The 23,337-nt window shown below is 41.3% G+C and overlaps 1 protein-coding gene across 22 annotated transcripts in view; it reads left to right on the forward strand.

Annotated features, from left to right (window-relative positions):
- LOC100347176 (protein FRA10AC1) overlaps positions 1-23,337 on the forward strand; it is a 107,743-nt gene that overhangs the window by 73,816 nt on the left and 10,590 nt on the right. For 10 of the 22 annotated variants that reach the window (XM_070057598.1, XM_070057593.1, XM_070057599.1 and 7 more), the window contains 5 exons: positions 726-812; positions 5,866-5,911; positions 17,645-17,758; positions 19,229-19,271; positions 21,373-21,491. In XM_070057598.1, the coding sequence (XP_069913699.1) occupies positions 726-812; positions 5,866-5,911; positions 17,645-17,758; positions 19,229-19,271; positions 21,373-21,491 (409 nt within the window). Of the gene's footprint in view, positions 1-725; positions 813-5,865; positions 5,912-17,644; positions 17,759-19,228; positions 19,272-19,577; positions 21,272-21,372; positions 21,492-23,337 lie in introns of those variants that run through there. The other 12 variants (XM_070057601.1, XM_051823947.2, XM_070057602.1 and 9 more) reach the window with 7 other exon arrangements.

A 23,337-nucleotide genomic window follows, 5' to 3' on the forward strand; every position in this document is an offset into this window, starting at 1 on the left:
CTGTGTCTCTGTGGCTTAGTGGGACATCTACACTTTCAATGAAAACCAAGAGGTGTTTTCTGGGTGTGGCCAGGCTGCTCTCTTTAGTATTCCAGGGTGGGGTCAGTATACAGCACAAGACCCCAGTTGGGTGTGGCAGCTCTCCTCTGGTTGACTGGATGGAGAGGAATGGTCACCTCTGTTTTGTGACCAGCCCTTCTGCTCCCAGATGAGCAACACCCAGGTGTTGGTCCCCAGTGTGCTCAGCATTCATCTGTACTCCTTTGAACTGCATATTTTGTCTGTGGAGTCTTTGCTGTGAGCACAGTTCCCTCTGCTATGAGCTGCTGTGGGCAGCTGAGGAGTTCCAGAGAGTGGGGAGAATCGCTTCTAGAATCGCTCTGTGGATGCCCAGAACCTAGCCTCGCTCTTCCTTCTCTTACGCAGTCACTGTTTTCTCAGACTCCACTCCTTGGACTCTCCAGGTCATGGGGTGCCTTTGGGCCTCTCCACCCCACTATCTAGTTCTGTCTGTGAGGAAACTAAGGTGTTCCCAGAGCTACTGTCTGCGTGGTCCTCCCAACCACATTTGGTGTTAGTGGGGAAGGTAAGTTTTTCTCTCTGGTTTGTTCTGTGGTTTGCAAGCGCACAAAGTAACCTGCCTGCTACAGCCCCGCTCACTTCTCAGTCATGCTAAGAGGGTAGGAGAGTCCTGCAGGCACACTTCCCCTCTCCTCCCATTGCAGGGCAACTGGCATGGTGCAACTGGTGTGGTGGAGGCCCTGCTCCTGGCTTCCTCTGAATTGCTGTGGCCCTCGTTGACTGGGTGGAAGGTAATGCCAGCTATTGCTGAGTGCGTGCACAGGAGCTGGGGTGACTGCCGCCTGCCTATGTCCAGAAATGCTGTCAGCTCCCCCTGCTGGCTGCAGGTCTCCGCTGTAGCAGGGAGGTGGGGAAGGAGAGCGACTACTGCCTTTTTTCCCCCTCCTCTGGACAGTCAGTTGCCTGCTGCCGTGGGAGATCTGTGTGGAACTCCTAAAGCAGTTCACCAAGCTCTCTGTCCCATTGTATCAGCAGTGCGATGGGCCATGGAGTTCTCTCTGACCTGGCTTGCTGGGCGGATGTCCTCCTCCCCGAATCCAAGTCAGCAGGTCTTTTGTGTATTTGCTCTCTCAGCACGGGTCCAGACAGGACCTCCCACCACAGCTCTACCACAGCTTCATCCTGTGAGTGTACTCTCCTTTTTTGAAATATTAATTTCACCCTGCTTAAATCGGACCATCTTGTCGCTATTCCGCCATCTAGGGGTTCGTTCTTACTTTTAATTAGCTAATTAATAATAAGTTCATCAGGAGGCCAGCGCTGTGGCGCAGTGTGTTAACGTCCTGGCCTGAAGTGCCAGCATCCCATTTGGGTGCCGGTTCAAGACCCAGCTGCTCCACTTCCGATCCAGCTCTCTGCTATGGCTTGGGATAGCAGTGGAGGATGGCCCAAGTCCTTGAGCCCCTGCACCCATGTAGGAGACCTGGAAGAAGTTCCTGGCTCCTGGCTTTAGATTGGCACAGCTCCTGCTGTTGTGGCCAATTAGGGAATGAACCAATAGATGGAAGACCCCCACCCCCTTTGTCTCTCCTCTCTCTGTGTAACTCTTTCAAATAAATAAATAAATATTAAAAAAAATAAGTTCATCAGGCATGATGAGCATTTTGTCTGAATTCTCACAATATAACAGTCCTATGAAGTTAAGGGTTGTTATTATTGGCATTTTTATACCTAAAGGAGAAATAGATTAAGTAACTTTCCCGAGGTTACAGAGCAAGTTAATGAAGGATACTATTGAGTTGAATCTGCACGATTCTATAGTTGCATAGTTTTGTTTTTTAAAAATAGACTTTATTTTTACAGCATTTTAGGTTCACAGCAAAATTGATGAGAAAGTTCAGAGTTCTGTGCACTCCCTGCCACTCATCCTCAGGCTCTTCACCATCAGTACCTCCCATCAGAGTGGTACATTTGTTACACCTGGTGAAGCTACATTGACACACTATTACCACTCAGAGTCCACAGTGTACATTAGAGTTCCCTCTTGGTTTTGTACATTCTGTTTAATGACATGTGTCTACCATTACAATATCACAGAATAGTTTCACTGCCCTCAAACTTCTCTGTGCTCTGCCTTTTCATCCCTCGCTCCTCCCTAACCCTTGGAAAACACTGATCTTTTTGCTGTCTCCAAAGTTTTGTCTTTTCCAGAATATCAGATAGTCAAATCATGTAGTATATAGCCTTTTCAGATTGGCTTCTTTCTCTTAGTAATACACATTGGAAATTGCTCCATGTCTTTTCATGGCTTGATAGTTCATTCCTTTTTAATGCTGAATCTCATTCATTGTCTGTATTTTCAGTTTGTTTATACATTTACCTAATGAAGGAAATCTTGGTTGTTTACAAGTATTGGCAGATATGCATGTCGTTGCTGTAAGTGTCTATGTTCAGGTTTTTGTTTGGGTAAATGCCAAGAAGTCCAGTTGCTAGAGAACTGAACTTTTAACCATTATCCTAAACTGAATAGAAAACAAGATATTATTGAAACTATGGTAAGTCTGCATATAAATATGAAAGATTTTAAAAGGCAGCAGACATGATTCATTGTTAGCCAAAAAACAAAGTTATTTTTAGGAATATGGATGGAAGTTTAACAGCTGTCCACCTAAGGCTCCAGACCAGTCCCACTGCTCTTCGTTGTAATCTCTGAGCCAGACTTTGACCGTGACAGAAGCCTGAATAATATTAGATTTTGTATCAGTGAAAGATTTCTCAGATTATATTGATCCCATGTGTGGTCTTTTTCTTTTTTAAAGACTTTTTTATTTATTTATTTACTTATTTGTCTTAAAGAGTTATTTATTTATTTGAAGTCAGAGTTACACAGAGATAGGAGAAGCAGAGAGAGAGAGAGAGAGGTCTTCCATCCAATGGTTCACTCCCCAGTTGACCACAACGGCTGGAGCTGCTCAGATCTGAAGCCAGGATCCAGGAGCTTCTTCCAGGTCTCCCATGCGGGTGCAGGGGCCGAAGGACATGGATCATCTTCTACTGCTTTTCCAGGCCATAGCACAGAGCTGGATCAGAAGTGGAGCAGCTAGGACTTGAACTGACGCCCATATGGGATGCCAGCTCTGCAGGCATACCCACTACACCACAGCGCCGACCCCTATTTATTTATTTCTAAGGCAAAGATAGAGAAAAGGAAAGACAGAGGTCTTCCATCTGCTGCTTCACTTCCCATATGGCTGCAATAGCCGTGGCTGGGCCAGGGGAAGCCAGGACTAGGAGCTCCATTCAAGTCTCCTATGTGGGTGCAGGGGCCCAAGACTTGGGCCTTCTGCTGCCCCAGGCACATTAGTGGGGAGCTCGATTGGAAGCAGAACAACTGGCACCCATATGGGATGCTGGCATTGGAGGCAGAGGCTTGGCCTTCCTCACCACAGCACCAACACAATGGGTGGTTGTTTTCTACTACTAAACCCTGTGCTCTCTGGTTAAATATGGTATATAGGTGATTCTGATCTTTGGTGAGCCAGAAGGAATCATTAATAATAGCTGCTAAATAATACTTATTTTACTACAGAGGTTTGCGAACTTTGGTGTGTGTGTTTGTATGAATGGTCATACGGTCTTTGTCACAGCTGTGGAACACTACTGTTGCAGAGTGAAAGTAGATATACACAAATGGGCTGGCGCCACGGCTCACTAGGCTAATCCTCCGCCTTGCGGCGCCAGCACACTGGGTTCTAGTCCCGGTCGGGGCGCCGGATTCTGTCCTGGTTGCCCCTCTCTGCTGTGGCCAGGGAGTACAGTGGAGGATGGCCCAAGTGCTTGGGCCCTGCACCCCATGGGAGACCAGGATAAGTACCTGCTCCTGCCATCGGATCAGCGCGGTGCGCCGGCGCGTGGAGGGTGAAGCAACGGCAAAAGGAAGACCTTTCTCTCTGTCTCTCTCTCTCACTGTCCACTCTGCCTGTCAAAAATTAAAAAAAAAAAAAAAAAAAAAAGAAGTAGATTTACACAAATGAATAGATGTGGTTGTGTTCCAATAAAAATTTTTAAACTAGGCTAAAGGTCTGTGTGCCAGTTTGCTAACCCCAATCGAATATATATATATATATATATATATATATATATATTATTGTTCTAGTGGCTTTATAAGTACAAGTTTTCTAGTTGACTTAGAAAAATTTGACTTAGTGACTTTTTTTTTTTATTTTGCTGTGGTACAAAAGTGTTACATGTTTGGTAGAAAGTATCTTTTGGATTTGGAATTTTAATCTTTCCCTGGTTTAACAATATGCAATGTGATAATCTCTTGATGCTGGACGGTGGGAATTCATGTTCAGGCATAGGATCATGAGGGTAAACAACTGATAACGTAGTGTGCTGTGTTGCCAGCATTTCATGGATATGGGTATTTAATAAATTACATGAGGTACTCAATGGTTGATTTAAAATAGATTCTAGGCCGGCGCCACGGCTCAATAGGCTAATCCTCCACCTAGCGGCGCCGGCACACCGGGTTCTAGTCCCGGTCGGGGCGCTGGATTCTGTCCCGGTTGCCCCTCTTCCAGGCCAGCTCTCTTCTGTGGCCCAGGAGTGCAGTGGAGGATGGCCCAAGTGCTTGGGCCCTGCACCCCTTGGGAGACCAGGAGAAGCACCTGGCTCCTGGCTTCGGATCAGCGCAATGCGCCGGCCACAACGGGCCAGCTGCGGTGGCCATTGGAGGGTGAACCAATGGCAAAAGGGAGACCTTTCTCTCTGTCTCTCTCTCTCTCTCTCTCTCTCACTGTCCACTCTGCCTGTCAAAGATAAAAAAAAAAAAATAGATTCTATGTTAAATCCTTTTACTCAACTGCAGGCTAATGAAGGTGTTCTGAGCATGTTAAGGTCAACTGGGATGTTAGCCATAGTAAATGCAAAATATTTCCATCTTACAGTGAGTGTACCAAGAATGTAAATCCATCTTAAGTCGAGGCGTATCCATGTTGTCACATATAAGTCTCTCACCAAAAGAAGTAGGTACTCCTATCTCTACATAGGAGTAAATTCAGGTAAACAGATATTCAGTAACTTACTCTGTACTATTCAGCTGCTAAGTGGTGGAGCTAAAATGTTAACCTATATAATCTGACTTCTTTGCCCTGTAATATTCTGCTTCTGTACTGTACTGTAACTTTTTTTTTTTTTTGTATTTTCAGTTTGATAGAACAGGGCACATTATTTGTTAAACTAAGATATCTTATAGCCTGACACCTGTAACTTTTAGGGTATTTTAAGAGTACATAATATTGTTCTGAACAGATAGATTGGTAATTCTTCAAATGTTTTTCAAGATGGGATTTTACATACTATCTTACAGGAGGAAAAGCTGTCATGAGAATTGGGTTTAATTTTTTCTTTTTTTGAGATTTATTTCTTTGAAAGGCAGAGTTATAGAGACAGAGAGAGACAGAAAGATATCTTCCATCTGGTTCACTCCACAAATGACTGCATTGGCTGGGTGTAGGGTGGGCTGAAAGCCGGAACCAGGAGCTCCATCTGGGTCTCCCAGGTGGGTGGCCGGGACCTAAGCATTTGGGCCATCTTCCACTGCTTTCCTAGGTACATTAGCAGGGAGCTGGGTTACAAATGGAACAACCAGTACATGGACCAGTGCCCATTCAGGATACTGGCATTGCAGGCAGCAGCTCAGCCTGCTGCACCACAGTGCTGGCCTCTAGGTTTAATTTTTTAGGTTTGTAAATGTTATTAATGCCATGTTAAGATTTACATATAATTTTAATGTGATGTATAAATTTACTTTGACCTAAATCTAATTCTTTTTCTTATCAGTTTGGATTTAGGTGGCGAGTAGAAAAAGAAGTAATTTCAGGAAAAGGTAATTCTTCAAAATTTTGCTTTTTAAGGGGATTTAATTTATTTTGTCATGTTATTGAAGTAATTGGGTAAAACTGTTTCTAACATACACAATAAATTATGTACAAAAATAAAATTAGCATATATGTGGTATACTGTTAATAAAGGTTAGAATGTAATACTTTAGTGATATTTAGCTTTAGAATGTTGCCTTTAAATGTTCAGTTGAGGATATGTAGAAAATGTTTAAAGAATTAAAAGATTTCCTAGCAAGGAAACTTTAAACGGATGAATGCTTTCTTTATCAATTTTTGGAATAATGATTTGCTGTTATTGTATTCCAGCCAAATCCACACTTTGGAAGTAGAAATTAAATATCACTTTGAACCTAGTAGAATTTGTGAACAGGCTGATTCTCATTTTAAGGAATCCCTGAGGTTGAGCCAACATATGTAGTCTCACAGCAAACAACCAGACATTTGTTGGTTATCAGTGGGTACTTCCCCCCAGCCAAGAAAACCTTTTATTTAAGGAATACAGACTTCATGCATTTCATAAGTACAACTTTAGGAATATAATGATTCTTCCCACTCTCCCACCCCTCCTCCTCCCTCTCCTATTCCCAGTCCCATTCTCCATTAAGATCTATTTTTAATTAATTTAATTTAATTAATTTATTTTTTTTTGACAGGCAGAGTGGACAGTGAGAGAGAGAGAGAGAGAGGAAGGGCTTCCTTTTTTCCATTGGTTCACCCCCTCCAATGGCTTCTGTGGCTGGCACACTGCGCTGATCCGAAGCCAGGAGCCAGGTGCTTCTCCTGGTCTCCCATGTGGGTGCAGGGCCCAAGGACTTGGGCCATCCTCCACTGCACTCCCTGGCAGAGTCTCTGTCCAGCAGAGAACTGGACAGGAAGAGGAGCAACTGGGACAGAATCCAGCGCCCTGACCAGGACTAGAACCTGGTGTGCCGGTGCCGCAGGCAGAGGATTAGCCTATTGTGCCGCGGCACCGGCCTATTTTTGATTAATTTTAAACACAGAAGACCAACTCTATACTAAGTAAAAAGCCCAACAATTTGCACGGAAGAAAAAATCAAACCCCCCCCCCAAAAAAAAACCAACATAAAAACTGTTCCTCAACAGTTGAGACAAGGGCTGTTCAAAGTCATTGTGTCTTGAAGTTAATTTCACCTCTTCTTCTTCTTTGTTTTTAGAAACTTAACTAACTTTAAAGAAACACCCAAGAATGATACATCTTTTGTGAGCACTTCAACATAATTATAATACAACTCTTTGCGGACAGAGGTCCTGCATGGGAAGTTAGTGCATAGTGACTCTTGTTAATTTAACAGTTAATACTCTTATGTATGACGTCAGTGATCACCCAAGGCTCTTGACATGAGCTGCTTAGGCTATGGAAGCCTTTTGAATAAACAAACTCCATCAGTATTTAGACAAGGCCATAAATAAAGTGAAAGTTTTTTCCTCCCTTCAGAGAAAAGTACTTCCTTCTTTGATGATCACTTCTTTCTACTGGGGTCTCACCCACTGAGGTCCATTACATATGACATTTTTTGCCACAGTGTCTTGGCTTTCCATGCCTGAAATGCTCTCGTGGGCTTTTCAGCCAGACCAGAATGCCTTAAGTGCTGATTCTGAGGTCCGAGCTCAGTTTAGGTAGATTGTATGCGTCCTATGAGTCTGCTGTGTGGTCTGCCTCCCATGTTGGAGCATTCCCTCCTATTATTATAACCAGATCCTTCATCCTAACCATATGATCATTTAACACTTAAGGAGATATTTTTACCACCCAGCTTAAGGGGACTTGGGGTCCCATGGCAAGTTTTTAAATTGTACCCTTAGACATAAGTACATAGGAATGTATGCAGAACTATACAGTTTTACAGTTACAGACTTCATACACTTCATAATTACAACTTTAGGAAAATGGACATGGTAATTCTTCCCACCATGCCCACTCTCCCACCTTTACCCCAAACCCCTCTTCCTCCTCTCTCTCTTATTCCCATCCTTATTTTACTAAAATCTATTTTCAATTGATTCTATACAATTATGTTTAAGAGTTCAAGAAATAGTATATAAAAAAAAGTCAAGACAGGGCTGTTCAAGTCATTGCTTCTTAAAGTGTCAATTTCACTTTTACAGACTGCCTTTTAGGTGCTCAATTAGTATCACAAGTAAGGGAGAACATGTGGTATTTGCCCCTTTGAAACTGGCTTAAGTCACTAAATATAATGTTTTCCAGATTCATTCATTTTGTTGTAAAAGACCAGATTTCATTTTTTAGCACTGTGTAGTATTCCATGATGAGCATATCCCATAATTTCTTCATCCAGTCTTTAGTTGATGGGCATTTGGGTTGATTCCTTGTCTCAGCTATTGTGAATTGAGCTGCAGGAAACACAGGGTTACAGATAACTCTTTCTTATGCTTATTTCATTTCCCTTGAGTAAACTCCCAGGAGTGGGATGGCTGTGTCATATGGTAGGTCTGTATTCAGATTTCTGAGGTCTCCCCATACTGTCTTCTATAGTGGCTTCACCAGTTTGCATTCCCACCAACAGTGGATTAGGGTAACTTTTTTCCCACATCCTCGCCAGCATTTGTTATTTGTTGATTTCTGTATGAGAGCTATTCCAACTGGGGTGAGGTGAAACCTCATTGTAGTTTTGGTTTGCAGTTCCCTGACAGCTGGTGATCCTGAGCATTTTTTCATGTGTCCGTTGGCCATTTGGATTTCCTCTTTTGAAAAATGTTTAAGTCCTTTGCCCATTTTTTCACTGGGTTGTTTGGTTGTTGTTGAGTTTCTTGATCTCTTTATATGTTCTGGTTATTAATCCTTTATCAGTTGCATGGTTTGCAAATAATTTCTCCCATTGTGTCAGTTGCCTCTTCGCTTTGCTGAGTGTTTCTTTAGCAGTGCAGAAACTTCTCAATTTGATGTCATCCCATTTGTGAATTTTGGCTTTTTTTTTTTTTTTTTTTTTTTTTTTTTTTTTTTTTTTTTTTTTGACAGGCAGAGTGGACAGTGAGAGAGAGAGACAGAGAGAAAGGTCTTCCTTTTTGCCGCTGGTTCACCCTCCAATGGCCGCCGCTGCAGCCGGCGCACCGCGCTGATCCTGGCAGGAGCCAGGAGCCAGGTGCTTTTCCTGGTCTCCCATGGGGTGCAGGGCCCAAGCACCTGGGCCATCCTCCACTGCACTCCCTGGCCATAGCAGAGAGCTGGCCTGGAAGAGGGGCAACCGGGACAGAATCCGGCGCCCCAACCGGGACTAGAACCCGGTGTGCCGGCGCCGCAAGGTGGAGGATTAGCCTATTGAGCCACGGCGCCGGCTGAATTTTGGCTTTGATTGCCTGTGCCTCTGGGGTCTTTTCCAAGAAGTCTTTGCCTATGCCAATGCCTTGCAGGGTTTCCCCAGTGATCTCTAATAATTTGATGATATTGGGTCATAGATTTAGGTCTTTAATCCATTTTGAGTTGGTTTTTGTGGCAGGCGTAAAGTAGGGGTCTTGCTTCATACTTAGGCATGTGGAAATCCAGTTTTCCCAGCACCATTTGATGAAGACTATCCTTGCTCCAGGGACTGATTTTAGCTCCTTTGTCAAATATTAGTTGATTGTAGATGTTTGGATTCATTTCTGGCATTTCTGTTCTGTTCCATTGGTCTATCCACCTTTTTTTGTACCAGTACCAGGGTTTTTTGATTATAACTGCCCTGTAGCAGGTTTTGAAATCTGGTATTGTGATGCCTCTAACTTTGTTTTTGTTGTAAAAGGTTGCTTTAGCTATTTGGATCTCCTGTGTTTCCATATGAATTTCAGCATCAATTTTTTTTCTAATCTAAGACAAATGTCCTTGATATTTTGATGGTATCGCATTGAATCTGTAATTGCTTTTGGAAGTATGGATATTATGATAGAATCTTCTATTTTTTTAATGTTTTGTAATTGTCATAATTGACATCCTTAGTTAAATTTATTACAAGATATTTAGGGGCCTGCGATGTGGCACAGCGGGTTAACACCCTCGCGTGAAGCACTGGCATCCCATATGGGCACCGGTTTGACTCTGCTGTTCCACTTCCAATCTAGCTTCCCGCTAATGTGCCTGGGGCAGCAGAAGATGGCCCAAGTCCTTGGGCCCCTGCGTCCACATTGGAGACCTGAATGGAGCTCCTGGTCCTTGCTTCAGCCTGGCCCAGCCCCAGCTGTTGGCGGCCATTTGGGAAGTGAAGCAGCATATCAAAGACCTCTGTCTCTCCTTTTCTCTGTCTTTGCCTTAGAAATAAATAAATAGGGGTCGGCGCTGTGGTGTAGTGGGTATATGCCTGCAGTGCCGGCATCCCATATGGGCATCAGTTCGAGTCCCAGCTGCTCCACTTCCGATCCAGATCTGTGCTATGGCCTGGGAAAGCAGTAAAAAGATGGCCTGAGTCCTTCGGCCCCTGCACCCGCATGGGAGACCTGGAAGAAGCTCCTGGCTCCTGGCTTAGGATAAGCGCAGCTCCAGCCGTTGCGGCCTATTAGGGAATGAACCATTGGATGGAAGACCTCTCTCTCTCTCTCTCTCTGCTTCTCCTATCTCTGTGTAACTCTGACTTTCAAATAAATATATAAATCTTTTTTAAAGAGACCAAATAATGAATATTTTTCAAAAAAAGTATTTAGTTTTTGTAGCCATTTTGAATGAAATTAATCTTAGAAGTTCTTTCTCAGCCGTGGTATTGTCTATGTATACAAAGGCTGTTGATTTTTGTGTATTGATTTTATTTCCTGCGACTTTACCAGACTGCTCTATGAGTTCCTGTAGTCTTTTAGTGGAGTCTTTTGAATCTCCTTATATATAGAATCATGTTGGCTGGTGCCCTGGCTCACTAGGCTAATCCTCTGCCTGCGGTGCTGGGGTGCCGGTTCTGTCCCGGTTGCTCCTCTTGCAGTCCAGCTCTCTGCTCCTCTTGCAGTCCAGCTCTCTGCTGTGGCCCGGGAAGACAGTGGAGGATGGCCCAAGTGCTTGGGCCCTGCACCCGCATGGGAGACCAGGAGGAAGCACTTGACTCCTGCCTTTGAATCGCTGCAGTGTGCTGGCCGTAGTGGCCATCTGGGGGGTGAACCAATGGAAAAAGGAAGACCTTTCTCTCTGTCTCTCTCTCACTGTCTAACTCTGCCTGTCAAAAAAAAAAAAAAAGAAAAGAAAAAAAAAGAAAAAAAAGAAAAAAAATTGTGTCATCTAAAAATAAAAATAGTTTGACTTACTCCTTCCCACTTTGTATCCCTTTGATTTCTTTGTCTTGCCTAATGGCTCCGGGTAAGACTTCCAGTATTATATTGAATAGCAAAGGTGAGAGTGGGAATCCCTGTCTGGTACCAGATCTCAGTGGGAATGCTTCCAACATTCTCCATTCAATAGGACGCTGACTGTGGGTTTGTCATAGATTAACTTGAGTGTGTTCAGGAATGTTCCTTTTATACCCAATTTGCTTAGAGTTTTCATCATGAAAGGTGTTGTATTTTATCAAGTTCTTTTTCTGCATCTATTGAGATAATCATACGCTTTTTGTTCTTCAGTTTCTTAATGTGATGTATCACATTGATTTGCGACTGTTGAACCATCCCTGCATACCAAGGATAAAGCCGACTTGATCCTGGTGAATGATATTTCTGATGTATTGTTGAATTTGATTGGCTTGAATTTTGTTGAGGATTTTTGTGTTTGTTCACCCGGGAAATTGGTCTGTAGTTCTCTTTCTGAGTTGCATCTTTTTCAGGTTTATGATTAAGGTGATGCCGGCTTCATAGAAAGAATTTGGGAGGATTCCCTCCCTTTGATTTGTTTTGAATAGCTTGAGAAGAATTGGAGTTAGTTCTTATTTAAATGTCTGGTAGAATTCAGCAGTGAAGTCATCTGGTCCTGGGCTTTTCTTTGTTGGGAGGTTCTTTATTAATGATTCAATTTCTGTCTTGGTTGTGGCTCTGTTTAGGTTTTCTTTTTTTAAGACTTATTTATTTACTTGAAAGATTACACAGAGAGAGAAGGAGAGGCAAAGAGAAAGAGAGAGGTCTTCCATCCAATGGTTCACTCCCATATGGCTGCAACAGCCAGAGCTGCGCCAATCTGAAGCCAGGAGCCAGGAGCTTCTTCCTGATCTCCCACATGGGTGTAGGGGTTCCCCACGTGTGTGCAGGGGCCCAAGGACCTGAGCTGTCCTCTGGTGCTTTCCCAGGCCATAGCACAGAGCTGGATTGGAAGTGGAACAGCCAGGACTCGAACCAGTGCCCATATGGGATGCCAGCACTGCAGGCAGAGGTTTTACCCGCCTGCTACGCCACAGTGCCGGCCCCCTCTGTTTAGGTTTTCTGTGTCTTCATGGCTCAGTTTAGGTCTTTTGCATGTGTCCATTTCTTGCATCTATCCATTTCTTATAGTCTTCTCTGTTGGCATACAGCTCTTTGTAGCAGTTTTTGATGACGAATCTTGTTTCTGTGGTGTCTGTTGTCACATTTCCTTTTTCATCTCTAATTTTATTAATTTGGGTTTTCTCTCTCCTTTTTTTTTTTGCTTAGTTGGGCCAATGGTGTGTAAATTTTTTTCAAAGAACCAGCATTCATTTTACTGATCTTTTCTACTTTTTTTTTTTATTTCGTTTATTCTCTAATTATTGCTTTTCCCCTACTAGTTTTGGGTTTCCTTTGCTGCTGTTTTTCTAGGTCTTTGGAGTACATTGATAGCTCATTTATTTGGGGCCTTTCCAATTTCTTGATATAGGTACCAATTGCTGTAAACATTCTTCTTAACACTACTTTTTCTGTATCCCATAAGTGTTGATGTGTTGTGTTGTCATCTTCATTTGTTTCCAGGAATCTTTTGATTTCTCTTTTGATTTTTTCTATGACCCACTGTTCATTCAGGAGCATGTTGTTCAGTCTCCATGTGTTTGCATATGTTCTAAGAGTTCCTGAGTTGTTGATTTCCAACTTTATTCCATTGATGCCTGATCTGATTTCGATTTTTTTTTTTTTTAATTTGCTGAGACTTGCTTTATGGCCTAGTATGTGGTCAGTCCTAGAGAACCATGCACTGCTGAGAAGCATATGTATTCTGTGGCTGTAGGATGGAAAGTTCTATAGATATCTTAGGTCCATTTGGTCTAAGTGTTAACTCTGTTGTTTCCTTGCTGATTTTCTGTCTGGTTGATCTGTCCATTGCTGAAAGTGAGTTATTAAAGCCCCCCATTATTATTGTATTTGTGTCCATGTCTCCCTTTATATCCCTTAACATTTCTATTAAGTAGCCTGGTGCCCTGTAATTAGGTGCAGATACATTTAAAATAGTTACATCTTCCTGTTGAATTGATCCCTTAATCATTACTTAGTGCCTTTCTTTGTCTCTTTTAACACATTTCTGTGGATATCTATTTTGTCTGATATTAGGTTAGCTACACCAGCTCTTTTTTGGTTTCTGTTAGCATAGAATATCTTTTTCCATCCTTTTACTTTCAGTCTGCATGCATTTGTTGGTGAGATGTATTTCTTGTAGGCAGCAAATTGATAGGTTTGTTTTTCAATCCATTCAGCCAGTCTGTGTCTTTTAACTGAGGAGTTAAAAATGTAAAAGAGTTTACATTCAAAGTATTGATAAGTAACGACTTTGCCCTGCCATTTTTCTATAAATATTCCTATTTTTTACTTTGGTTTTCCTTTGTACTTTTAACTGGGAGATTTTCTTCCTTTACCTTCTTTCATAGTGATAACCATGTTTCTGTGTGCTGCACATCCTTAAGCATCTTTCACAAGGCTGGAGGAGTGGTAACAAATTATTTCAATTTCTGTTTCCTGTGGAAGGTGTTTATTTCACTTTCTTTCAGGGTATAGTATTCTGGGTTGACAGTTTTTTTCTCTTTAAGACTTGGAGTATATCTCGCCATTCTCTTCTAGCTAGTAGGGTTTCTGATGAGAAATCTGCTGTGAGTCTAATTGGAGATCCTCTGAAAGCAATCTAGTGTTTCATACACATTTTAGAATCCATTCTTTATGTTTTACTGTGGAGAGTTTAATTACGATGTGTCGTGGTGAAGATCTTTTTGGTCATGTTTGTTGGGAGGTCTGTGTGCTTCCTGTACTTGTATGTCCCTTTCTTTCTCTAAATTAGGGAAGTTTTCCGTTATTATTTCACTAAAAAGACCTTCTAATCCTTTCTCTGTTTCCATGCCTTAAGGAACTCCTAGAACCCGTATGTTGCGTCATTTGATAGTACCCTGTAGATCTCCAGCAGTGTTTTTTATTTTTCTAATTTCTTCTTCTTGTGTTTTGTCTGACTGTATAATTTCCTGTGCTTTGTCTTCTAAGTTGGATATTCTTTCTTTTGCTTCACCAATTTTTGTTAATGCTTTTTTTGTTAATGCATTTTTATATGTTCTGTTGGATTCTTCATTTCCAAGATTTCATTTTACTTTCTAAGATCTCAATTTCATAGGAGAAATTTTCTTTCATGTCATGTACAGATTTCATTAGCTTGTGCATTTGCATCTGATTACTTCTTTTATTTATTTATTTATTTTTTTATTTTTGACAGGCAGAGTGGACAGTGAGAGAGAGAGAGAGAGAGAGAGAGAAAGGTTTTCCTTTTCCATTGGTTTACCCCCCAATGGCTGCTGTGGCCGGCGCACAGCGCTGATCCGAAGCCAGGAGCCAGGTGCTTCTCCTGGTCTCCCATGGGGTACAGGGCCCAAGCACTTGGGCCATCCTCCATTGCACTCCCTGGCAAGTCTCTGTCCAGCAGAGAGCTGGCCTGGAAGAAGGGCAACTGGGACAGAATCCGGCGCCCCAACCGGGACTAGAACCCGGTGTGCCGGCGCTGCAAGGCGGACGATTAGCCTATTGAGCTGCGGCACCGGCCTACATCTGATTACTTCTAAGTTATATTATCAATTTTTTGAATTCCATTTCTGGCATGTCTTCAAACATGTGGCCAGGGTGTTTTTGCTTAGTTTTGCTTAATTTCTGTTCAGTGCTCCAGGGTGAAGGGAGTGTTAAGGTGACTTCCAGGTTGGATGTGGTAAATCTCTCTCTTTTTTTAATCAGAAGGGAGGTTTTTCTGTTCTGTTGGTGTAGACTGAGCTCATTTCCTTTCCTCAAAAGAGACTAGTGCACAAGGACCACACAAAGGATCTGTGCAGTCCTCAGTGTAAGCAGATTGCGCAGCAGTGTTCCTCACCAGGGAAGCCTGAGCGTGTGGAGCCTCCCACAGTGACTGCCCAAAGTCCCAGCCACACCCTGAGCCTTCCCAGGCAGCCTCAGTGTTTTCATTGTCCTGGCACACAAGCCTCCCACAGTAACCAGCACCCAGTCGTCGTGTCCCCCCTACCCCCCCCCCCCCCCCCCCCCCGCCAATCAGTTCTCTTCGCCAGACTCAGGAGTCTCTGCTCAGCTGGGTGCTCGGTGCAGATATAAGCCTTTGCAGCTGTTACATATGTCCAAAATGGCACCACTCTCTGTCGGCTTGTTACAGGATGTCGTTGTAGAGTGATTGGGGAGAAAGAAGTATGCTGCTTGCCTCTTTTTTTTTTTTTTTCTCCTCTAGTTTGGCAGGTGCACTGAACCCCACAGGACTCCAAGCTGGATTCCCACCAGGCTTTTCCTGCAGCTTTATCAACTGTGGCTTAGGCTGCTGCATTCTGGTCTCACCTCTCTCCAAAGCTGGTGTGGAGGCTCTTGGCTGCCGTGGTCCTGATTTGTGTGTCCATTCCCTCCACAAGGGTCCACTTTGTCCCTCTAATTTGCGTGGAGTTTCCTCTGCTGTTTGCTCCCTAACTCTTCCCTGAGACTGCACTCTCTCCACTTCTTTAAAACTACCTTCTCCTTCAGTAGAGCAGTAAGCTCCTTCCCTACTCCACCATTTTAATCCAATCCCAGTAGGTACTTTTTCTATGCATTGTGGTAATCTGTTCATAAAATTTTTCTGAAAATTGTATGCCTCTTTACTGTCTCTTGCTATAAAATTAGCTCTTTATGGAAGAATTGCATTTTAACTTAATATTTTTGAAACTATATAAAAGCATTTCAGAAATTATTTATTTATTTATTTATTTATTTATTTTGACAGGCAGAGTGGACAGTGAGAGAGAGAGACAGAGAGAAGGTCTTCCTTTGCCGTTGGTTCACCCTCCAATGGCCGCCGCAGCCGGCGCACTGCGCTGATCCAAAGGCAGGAGCCAGGTGCTTCTCCTGGTCTCCCATGGGGTGCAGGGCCCAAGCACTTGGGCCATCCTCCACTGCACTCCCTGGCCACAGCAGAGAGCTGGCCTGGAAGAGGGGCAGCCAGGACAGAATCCGGCGCCCCGACTGGGACTAGAACCTGGTGTGCCGGCGCCGCAGGTGGAAGATTAGCCTATTGTGCCATGGAGCCGGCCAGAAATAATTTAAAATCTAAAAATCTTTTGTACTGAAATAAAGGATATTTTTAGATTAAATCAACTTACGTAGTTGTTTTTCTTGTGTCATTGGTGTTAGCCCTCTTTTTGGAGGTTTTAATGGACATACTAATGTGGTTTCTTTTCCTTTTAAAATTTTATATAAGAAGTAGAAGGACAGAGACAGCTTTCACCCATGAATTTACTCCCCAAATTGCCTGCAAGGCCAGGGGCTGGGGCTAGAACCAGCTTCTAGCAACATGAACCAGGTCTCCCACACAGGTGGCAGAAATACAGTTTCTTGAGCTGTTACTACTGCTTATTGGGAAGCTGGAATCAGGAGCCAGAGCCGGGAATAAAACCCAGGCACACTGATGTGAGAATGCTGATGTCTTAACTAGAAGGCCAAACACCTATGCGGGGTAATGTGGTATTAATATTAGTATTAAGGGATTCTAAAATTTAGAGTTTCAGCTTTGATTACTTACTGTACTTCATCTCAGGGTGCTAGAATTTTAAAAAGTATTTTTGATGCCAGTTTTTTCTAATGCTTAAAATACATGTCATTATGTTAATATTTAAAATAGTAATTTTGGGGTCATTTTTGTGGCACAGCACGTTAAGCTACCATTTGGGACACTGCATCCCACCCATATCAGAGTGCCAGTTTGAGTTGCAGCTAATCTGCTTCTGATCCAGCTCCCTTTAATGTGCATGGGGAGCAGCAGAGGCTAGCTCAGGTGTTTGCGTGCCTGCCGCCCATGTGGGAGAACTGGATTGAGTTCCTGACTCCTGACTTTAACCTGGGCCGAGCTGTGACCATTTATGGAGTAGATCAGTGAATAGAAGATATTTCTATCTCTCCTTCTCTTTCTGTCATTCTGTCTTTTAAATAAATAAATCTTTAAAAAACACTAATTTTAAATATTACTATTGAATAATGAAAGAATTCACCTAGGTATGTATACAAATACTTTGGAAAATGCATTTACTCTTTGATGGTTTTAGTGAGTACACTTCTCAATACTTTCACTTTCCAAAGTGTAAGATCACTTAATAGGGAGTTATTAAAACTATCTGTAAATACAGATAATGAATGTATTAAGCAAGAATTCTAGAATGATTTTTTTTTGCAACAGTTCAATTATTTGATGGATTTCAACATTTGTTGAACATACTATATTTATTGTGGTCAGTTAATTTTTCATGCCAATGTTATGTAGCTAAGAATGTGTGTATTTTAAAAGTAAATTTTTGGAGTTATTGGCAGGTCATATAGATAAATATTGTTACCAATTACCTTGGCTAATATTCCTTTCATTTTTTAAGGTCAATTTTTCTGTGGAAATAAATATTGTGATGAAAAAGAAGGCTTAAAGAGCTGGGAAGTTAATTTTGGTTATATTGAGCATGGTGAAAAGAGAAATGCACTTGTTAAACTAAGTAAGTTGACTTCAGAGGGAGGGGATAAGATTGATTTATTCCAAGTTTATTTTTAATATTTAGACTTTAAAATTCAAGTACAAAGCTTTTGACATTTTTTCCTTGGAAACTTTATTTTTCCTCAGAGTTTCCCAAAGTCTCAATTTTTGAGCCTAAGATTTTTATATTTTTAGCATTAAAGTGATGTTTTGGTGAAACAATTCTAATATTAAATGTAAACATTATTTGTGGAGTGAAAATCTCTTCCCATTTTCCAGGCTGTCACTAAGTTATGTGACTAAGAAGCAAATTATTAGAAAAGGCAATGTAAATCCTCACATGAGCGATTACTTGGGCATATTGTCATGGTATGGGTGGTACCAGTATCTTTGACAGTATCAATAAAGAAAAATATAAGGATGGCATAATTGTTCTTGATAGTAATCTTAAAAGATTAGGAATTTACTCCAGAACACAACAGTTTCCCCTAATATGCGTGTTTTAAAATCCATCATTCTTGAGTTTTAAGCTAGCCTTCATGTGTCTGCTGTTCCTCTCCCTTGTCATTTCAGTGGCCTTCAGCCTTATCTAGGTCCTCAGTAAATGTGCCCAGAGTTTTAAGTACATTCCTGCTAGACATCAATAATTCCCACCCCCTTCTTACATACATCAATGCAGACTGGTTTTTGAGTTCCTCCTGGAAGTCTTCCTGAGGGAAAATCAGCCTGTGTGGAATGAAGTTAAGGCAAGAGAGGCAGCCACAACTGTAGAACTGTTTGAAAATCTCCTGCTTTTGAAAGTTGTTAGAGCACTTCAGAGGAAATGATTATGCCCATATTGTTAGTAAATACCTTTGATGGGAGACACAAGTTAATACTGGTTATGGAGCACAGTTTGTTTTTGGAATAACTTGACAACACAGTTTTCTAAAGTAATATTAAAGTGTTTTCAAATCCTCAAAGCATTCTAATATTTTTGTTATTTACATGTATATTTGGCCCTCTGTATCTGTGTGTTCTGTATCTGCTGATTGAACCAGTGGCAAATTGAAAATATTTTTTTAAAAAGTTGTTCCTGTACTAAACATGTGTAGACTTTTTTTACTGATCATTATGTCCTAAACAATATGGTAGAACAAATATTACATACTATTTACATTGTATTAGTTATTATAAGTAATCTAGAGATGATTTAAAGCATATGAGAGGATGTGTGTAGGTTATATGCAAATTTTAATTGCATTTATATAAATAACAAACAGCTGCAGATTTAGATATCTAAGGGGACCTCCTTTAACCCACTGTGGAGACTGAGGTACAATTCTGTATGTATGCAGTTTTTGTAATGGTGACGGGCGGAGTGTTTTCAGATTATTTGCTTTTCCTGCTTATGTAGTAAAGGAATATAAAGAAAAGTTGAATTTTTTAATATTAGAGTAGTTAGTGTAGTTATTCCAATTCAATAATTCAGTGGTGCTTTTTCTTTTATTAGGGCTATGCCAAGAATGTTCCTTTAAATTAAATTTCCATCACAGGTAATACTGTCTTTTAAAATATAACTTGCAATGTTTAGAACTCTTGGACATAGTGATTGGCCTGTATTGAGTGTCTAAGTGCAGACTTGGGTGTTCATGGGTTACTGTATACACACAGTCAAGCGTGAGATACAACCACATAAGGTAGGCAGTTACAAATCTGCCATTCCCAGTTCTAGACAAGCAGTTTTGAATGTGAGGGCCTATGTAGGGTGGTTGATGAATGTTAGAAGTTTTAGTTTGGAGCCAATGTTCAGATGCCTTAATTTTCTTTTTTTTTTTTTTTTTTTTTTTTTTTTTTTACAGGCAGAGTGGACAGTGAGAGAGAGAGACAGAGAGAAAGGTCTTCCTTTGCCGTTGGTTCACCCTCCAATGGCCGCCGCTGCAGCCGGCGCACCGCGCTGATCCTGGCAGGAGCCAGGAGACAAGTGCTTTTCCTGGTCTCCCATGGGGTGCAGGGCCCAAGCACCTGGGCCATCCTCCACTGCACTCCCTGGCCATAGCAGAGAGCTGGCCTGGAAGGGGGGCAACCGGGACAGAATCCGGCGCCCCAACCGGGACTAGAACCCGGTGTGCCGGCGCCGCAAGGTGGAGGATTAGCCTATTGAGCCACGGCGCCGGCCCAGATGCCTTAATTTTCTTAGAAACTGCTGTAAAGCAGACTTCATAATGACTGTTGTATCTCTTACACAGTGCTATAGCTGGAGTTTGCTATTCTTATGATTATATACCTCTCTACTTATTTCTGTATTTAAACTGGGCTCCTGTTGAATAATTTCCAGTATGTCTGCCTTGTTGGTTGTATGGGAGTACCAGTGTCCCACAGAGTGTGCTGTGTGTAAGATCCTGAGCTTCAGAATCAGACCTGGGCATTCCCATCAGGCACTCCTCTTACTAGGCTGCTCCTTGGCAAGCTGTTAATCTCAGGAAGACTTAATTTTATCTGTAAAAATGAGGCTGCTAAAGTTACTGTGGAGAGGAAATGAAAGGGCATAGTGAAACATAGTCTCTGGCATTTCATACAAAATCTGTGTGAATTGCTGTTGTGGTAATGGTCAGCTTTCATTTTCTGAATAATAGTTGCAACAGATTCTGTGACTTTTTACAAAATGTTCACATAAGCATGTTAATTTTAAAATCAGCTTCTATAGTAAAGCACCAGTCTAGTATTTAGCTTGGGACATTAAATAGCTTTTTATTTCTTAAAATCAGCAGGTATTTTTAGATTACTTGGCTAGGGCAAGCCTTTGTTTTCTCTTTCTGTTGATGACACTGAAAGAAACCGTAGATGTTGTTTGACCTTGAGCTTCATTAAACCAAAAAAGATTGTCAAGGGAATAAATTTTCTTTATTTGAAGGATAGACAGAGACAGATAGAATTGATACTGATGAGGGAGGCAAAAGAGATTACCACCTTAAACAGTATTACAGCATTTGATGTATGCACCCTAATTTGGGAAGTCTGGTAAACAACTTTTTTGAAAGTTATCCTCTCCTTTGTTTATCCTCTGTGCTAACTCTAATTTCAGCACCATCACCCTTTCTTGTTTAATATTCCTTTTCTTAACCACTTAAAATAGATTGCCGCCAACCATGGTGCCAACAACCTTGTAAACCTGGCTTAGAAGAGGGAGATACAAAGCAATAGGAGGGTAAATTATGGATGACCTGAAGTTGACTTAGGAGTTAGCAGTAGGCCTCTTCCATTAAATTTTTATTATAGTCCTTTACTCTTAAGAGGAAAAATTTCTGTTTACTGGCGTTTTTGAGCTGTTAAGCAGTTTTATTCTTTTTCAATGTGTACGTGGAAAAATGAGATTTGCTTTTGTAGTTTTCTTTTAAATGGTTGATTACAGAAAGAAGGAAACAAATAAAACTGATTTATAATCTTTGTCTCAATGTTTAGGTTTTATCATCTTACAGAATTGTCTTAAAATAGACAACTTAAAATAGATACAGACTCATTTAAGGTTCTTTATTACATAAATCACATTTTAAAAGTAAGTGCTTTAATTGAGTGGACATTTTTGTTCATTGGTTTTATTTTTGGTGAAGGTTAGTTGAAAAAAATAACTTTTATTTTGTGTTGTTTAACATAAAGGAGGAAAGAAATCAAGTCAAAAAAAAGAAAGGATAAAACCAAAAAATATTGTCAAGAGTCATCACATAAAAAATCCAGATTATCTTCTGCAGAAGAGACCTCCAAGAAGAAGGATAAAGGTAAAGGGAAATAAAGATATAGTAGTTACTTGTATTTTCAAACATGAAATATAATCTGCAATCTCTTTCTTTCTTTCTCCAATTGTGTTTATTCGAAAGATAGTGACAGAGAGTGACCTTCCGTTCACTAGTTGACAGAGACAGCTGAGGCTGGGCTGGGCCAAAGTCAGGAACAGGAATTCAGTCCTGGTCTCCCATGTGGGTGGCAGGGACTCAAGAACTTGAGCCATCACCTGCTGCCTTCCAGAATGCACATTAACAGGAACCTGGAATCAGGAGCCAGCCAAGGCTGAAACCCAGATACTCTGATATGGGATGTGGGCATCCTAAGCAGCATCTTAACTGCTGTGCCCAATGCCTGCCCTTGCCGTATCTCAGATTTAGAATGTAATTGATCAGTATATGTAGAATATCACTTTATGGTAGTTGAAAAGAGATGGGCTGAAGAATTTAAATATGAATTTATAGTGATGTAAGTTTTAAGAACATAGTTGGTTTTGCTTCATTTCTGGAAGATAGTTGCAGTATTGCAAAGAGTATTCCGATTCCTGGTTTGTCACCTTCAGATTGGTTACTTTGGACAAGTCTCTGAACTTTTTGAGTTTTACTTTTCTCATGTATGTGGAGGTAATGTGAATACCATACTCATCCAGCTTACTGTGGAGAATCAGATAAGAATGTGAAGGTCTCTTTGAACACTGCAAAATAGTTTATATCTTTATGGCAGTATAAAATTTATAATAATATGAATTTAGTTATAATGGCCTGCATGATTTTTTTTTCTACCTTATGAGATCCTTGAAATGGGAGAGATTGACATAGTATCTGTGTCCTCACCTCACATGGTGTTGTGTACATATACTTAGTAAATAATTACCAAATTTGTCAGGCAGCTGCTTGCTTCTTCCTCAGCAGTCCTTAAGCTTTGTAAGCCTCCATTTCTTCAAATGTAGAATGGTCATGATAGTAGCACCTACATTATAGGAGTCTTTGGAAGTTGAAACAAGATAATTCGTTAAGCAGTTTGCATAGGGTCTGGCACATAATTAGCTATTATGGAGGTTACATCTAGTTTGCTTTTTCGCCCATAATAAAATAAAAGTCAACTTGACTAACTTTTACAGTGAGTCAGACTTAAGCTGGTAGGTAATGGTAGACTGAGCTGGATTCAAGCTGATGTTAATAGAATACGTGCACCAGTAGAGGTCTCCCTTCCTCCAGTTATGAAGATCAGTAGCTGTGTTGGGTTCTTAGGTGCATCTTTTTTCTTGCATGTATTTGTTACGTAGGTAGAGTTAGACTATTCACATATATAGTATAACCAGGTTTTAAACTTAGTAAAATTAATAGATGGTTAGAGGAAGATAGCATTATTCTGTTGCTTATTTTGAGCTTGCATTTGAAGCAGAATGTTTTTTTGTCTCAATCATTTCCCAACTGTGAAGAAATTTTTTGATGAATAATGTAAAAATTTCACTTCAGTTTAAAAATTTTTATTCTAATGTACTGGTAAAATATTTAAATTGTCATTTGTAAATTCTGTGGCATTATATAATACTGCATTGATATTCTATGATACCTTTTTTTTTTTAAAGATTTATTTATTTGAGAGGCAGAGAGAGAGAGAGAGAAAGAAAGGCATAGGTCTTCCATCCTTTGGTTCACTTCTCAAATGGTCGCAATGGCTACAGCTGGGCTTATCCGAAGCCAGGAGCCAGGAGCTTCCTTGGGGTCTCCTAAGTGGGTGCAGGGGCCCAAGGACTTGGGCCATCTTCTGCTTTCCCAGGCCATGGCAGAGAGCTGGATTGCAAGTGGAGCAGCTGGGACTTGAACCGGCACCCATATA

The sequence above is a fragment of the Oryctolagus cuniculus genome, chromosome 15 (genome assembly GCF_964237555.1).
Source record: "Oryctolagus cuniculus chromosome 15, mOryCun1.1, whole genome shotgun sequence".
Classification (NCBI taxonomy): Eukaryota; Metazoa; Chordata; class Mammalia; order Lagomorpha; family Leporidae; genus Oryctolagus; species Oryctolagus cuniculus.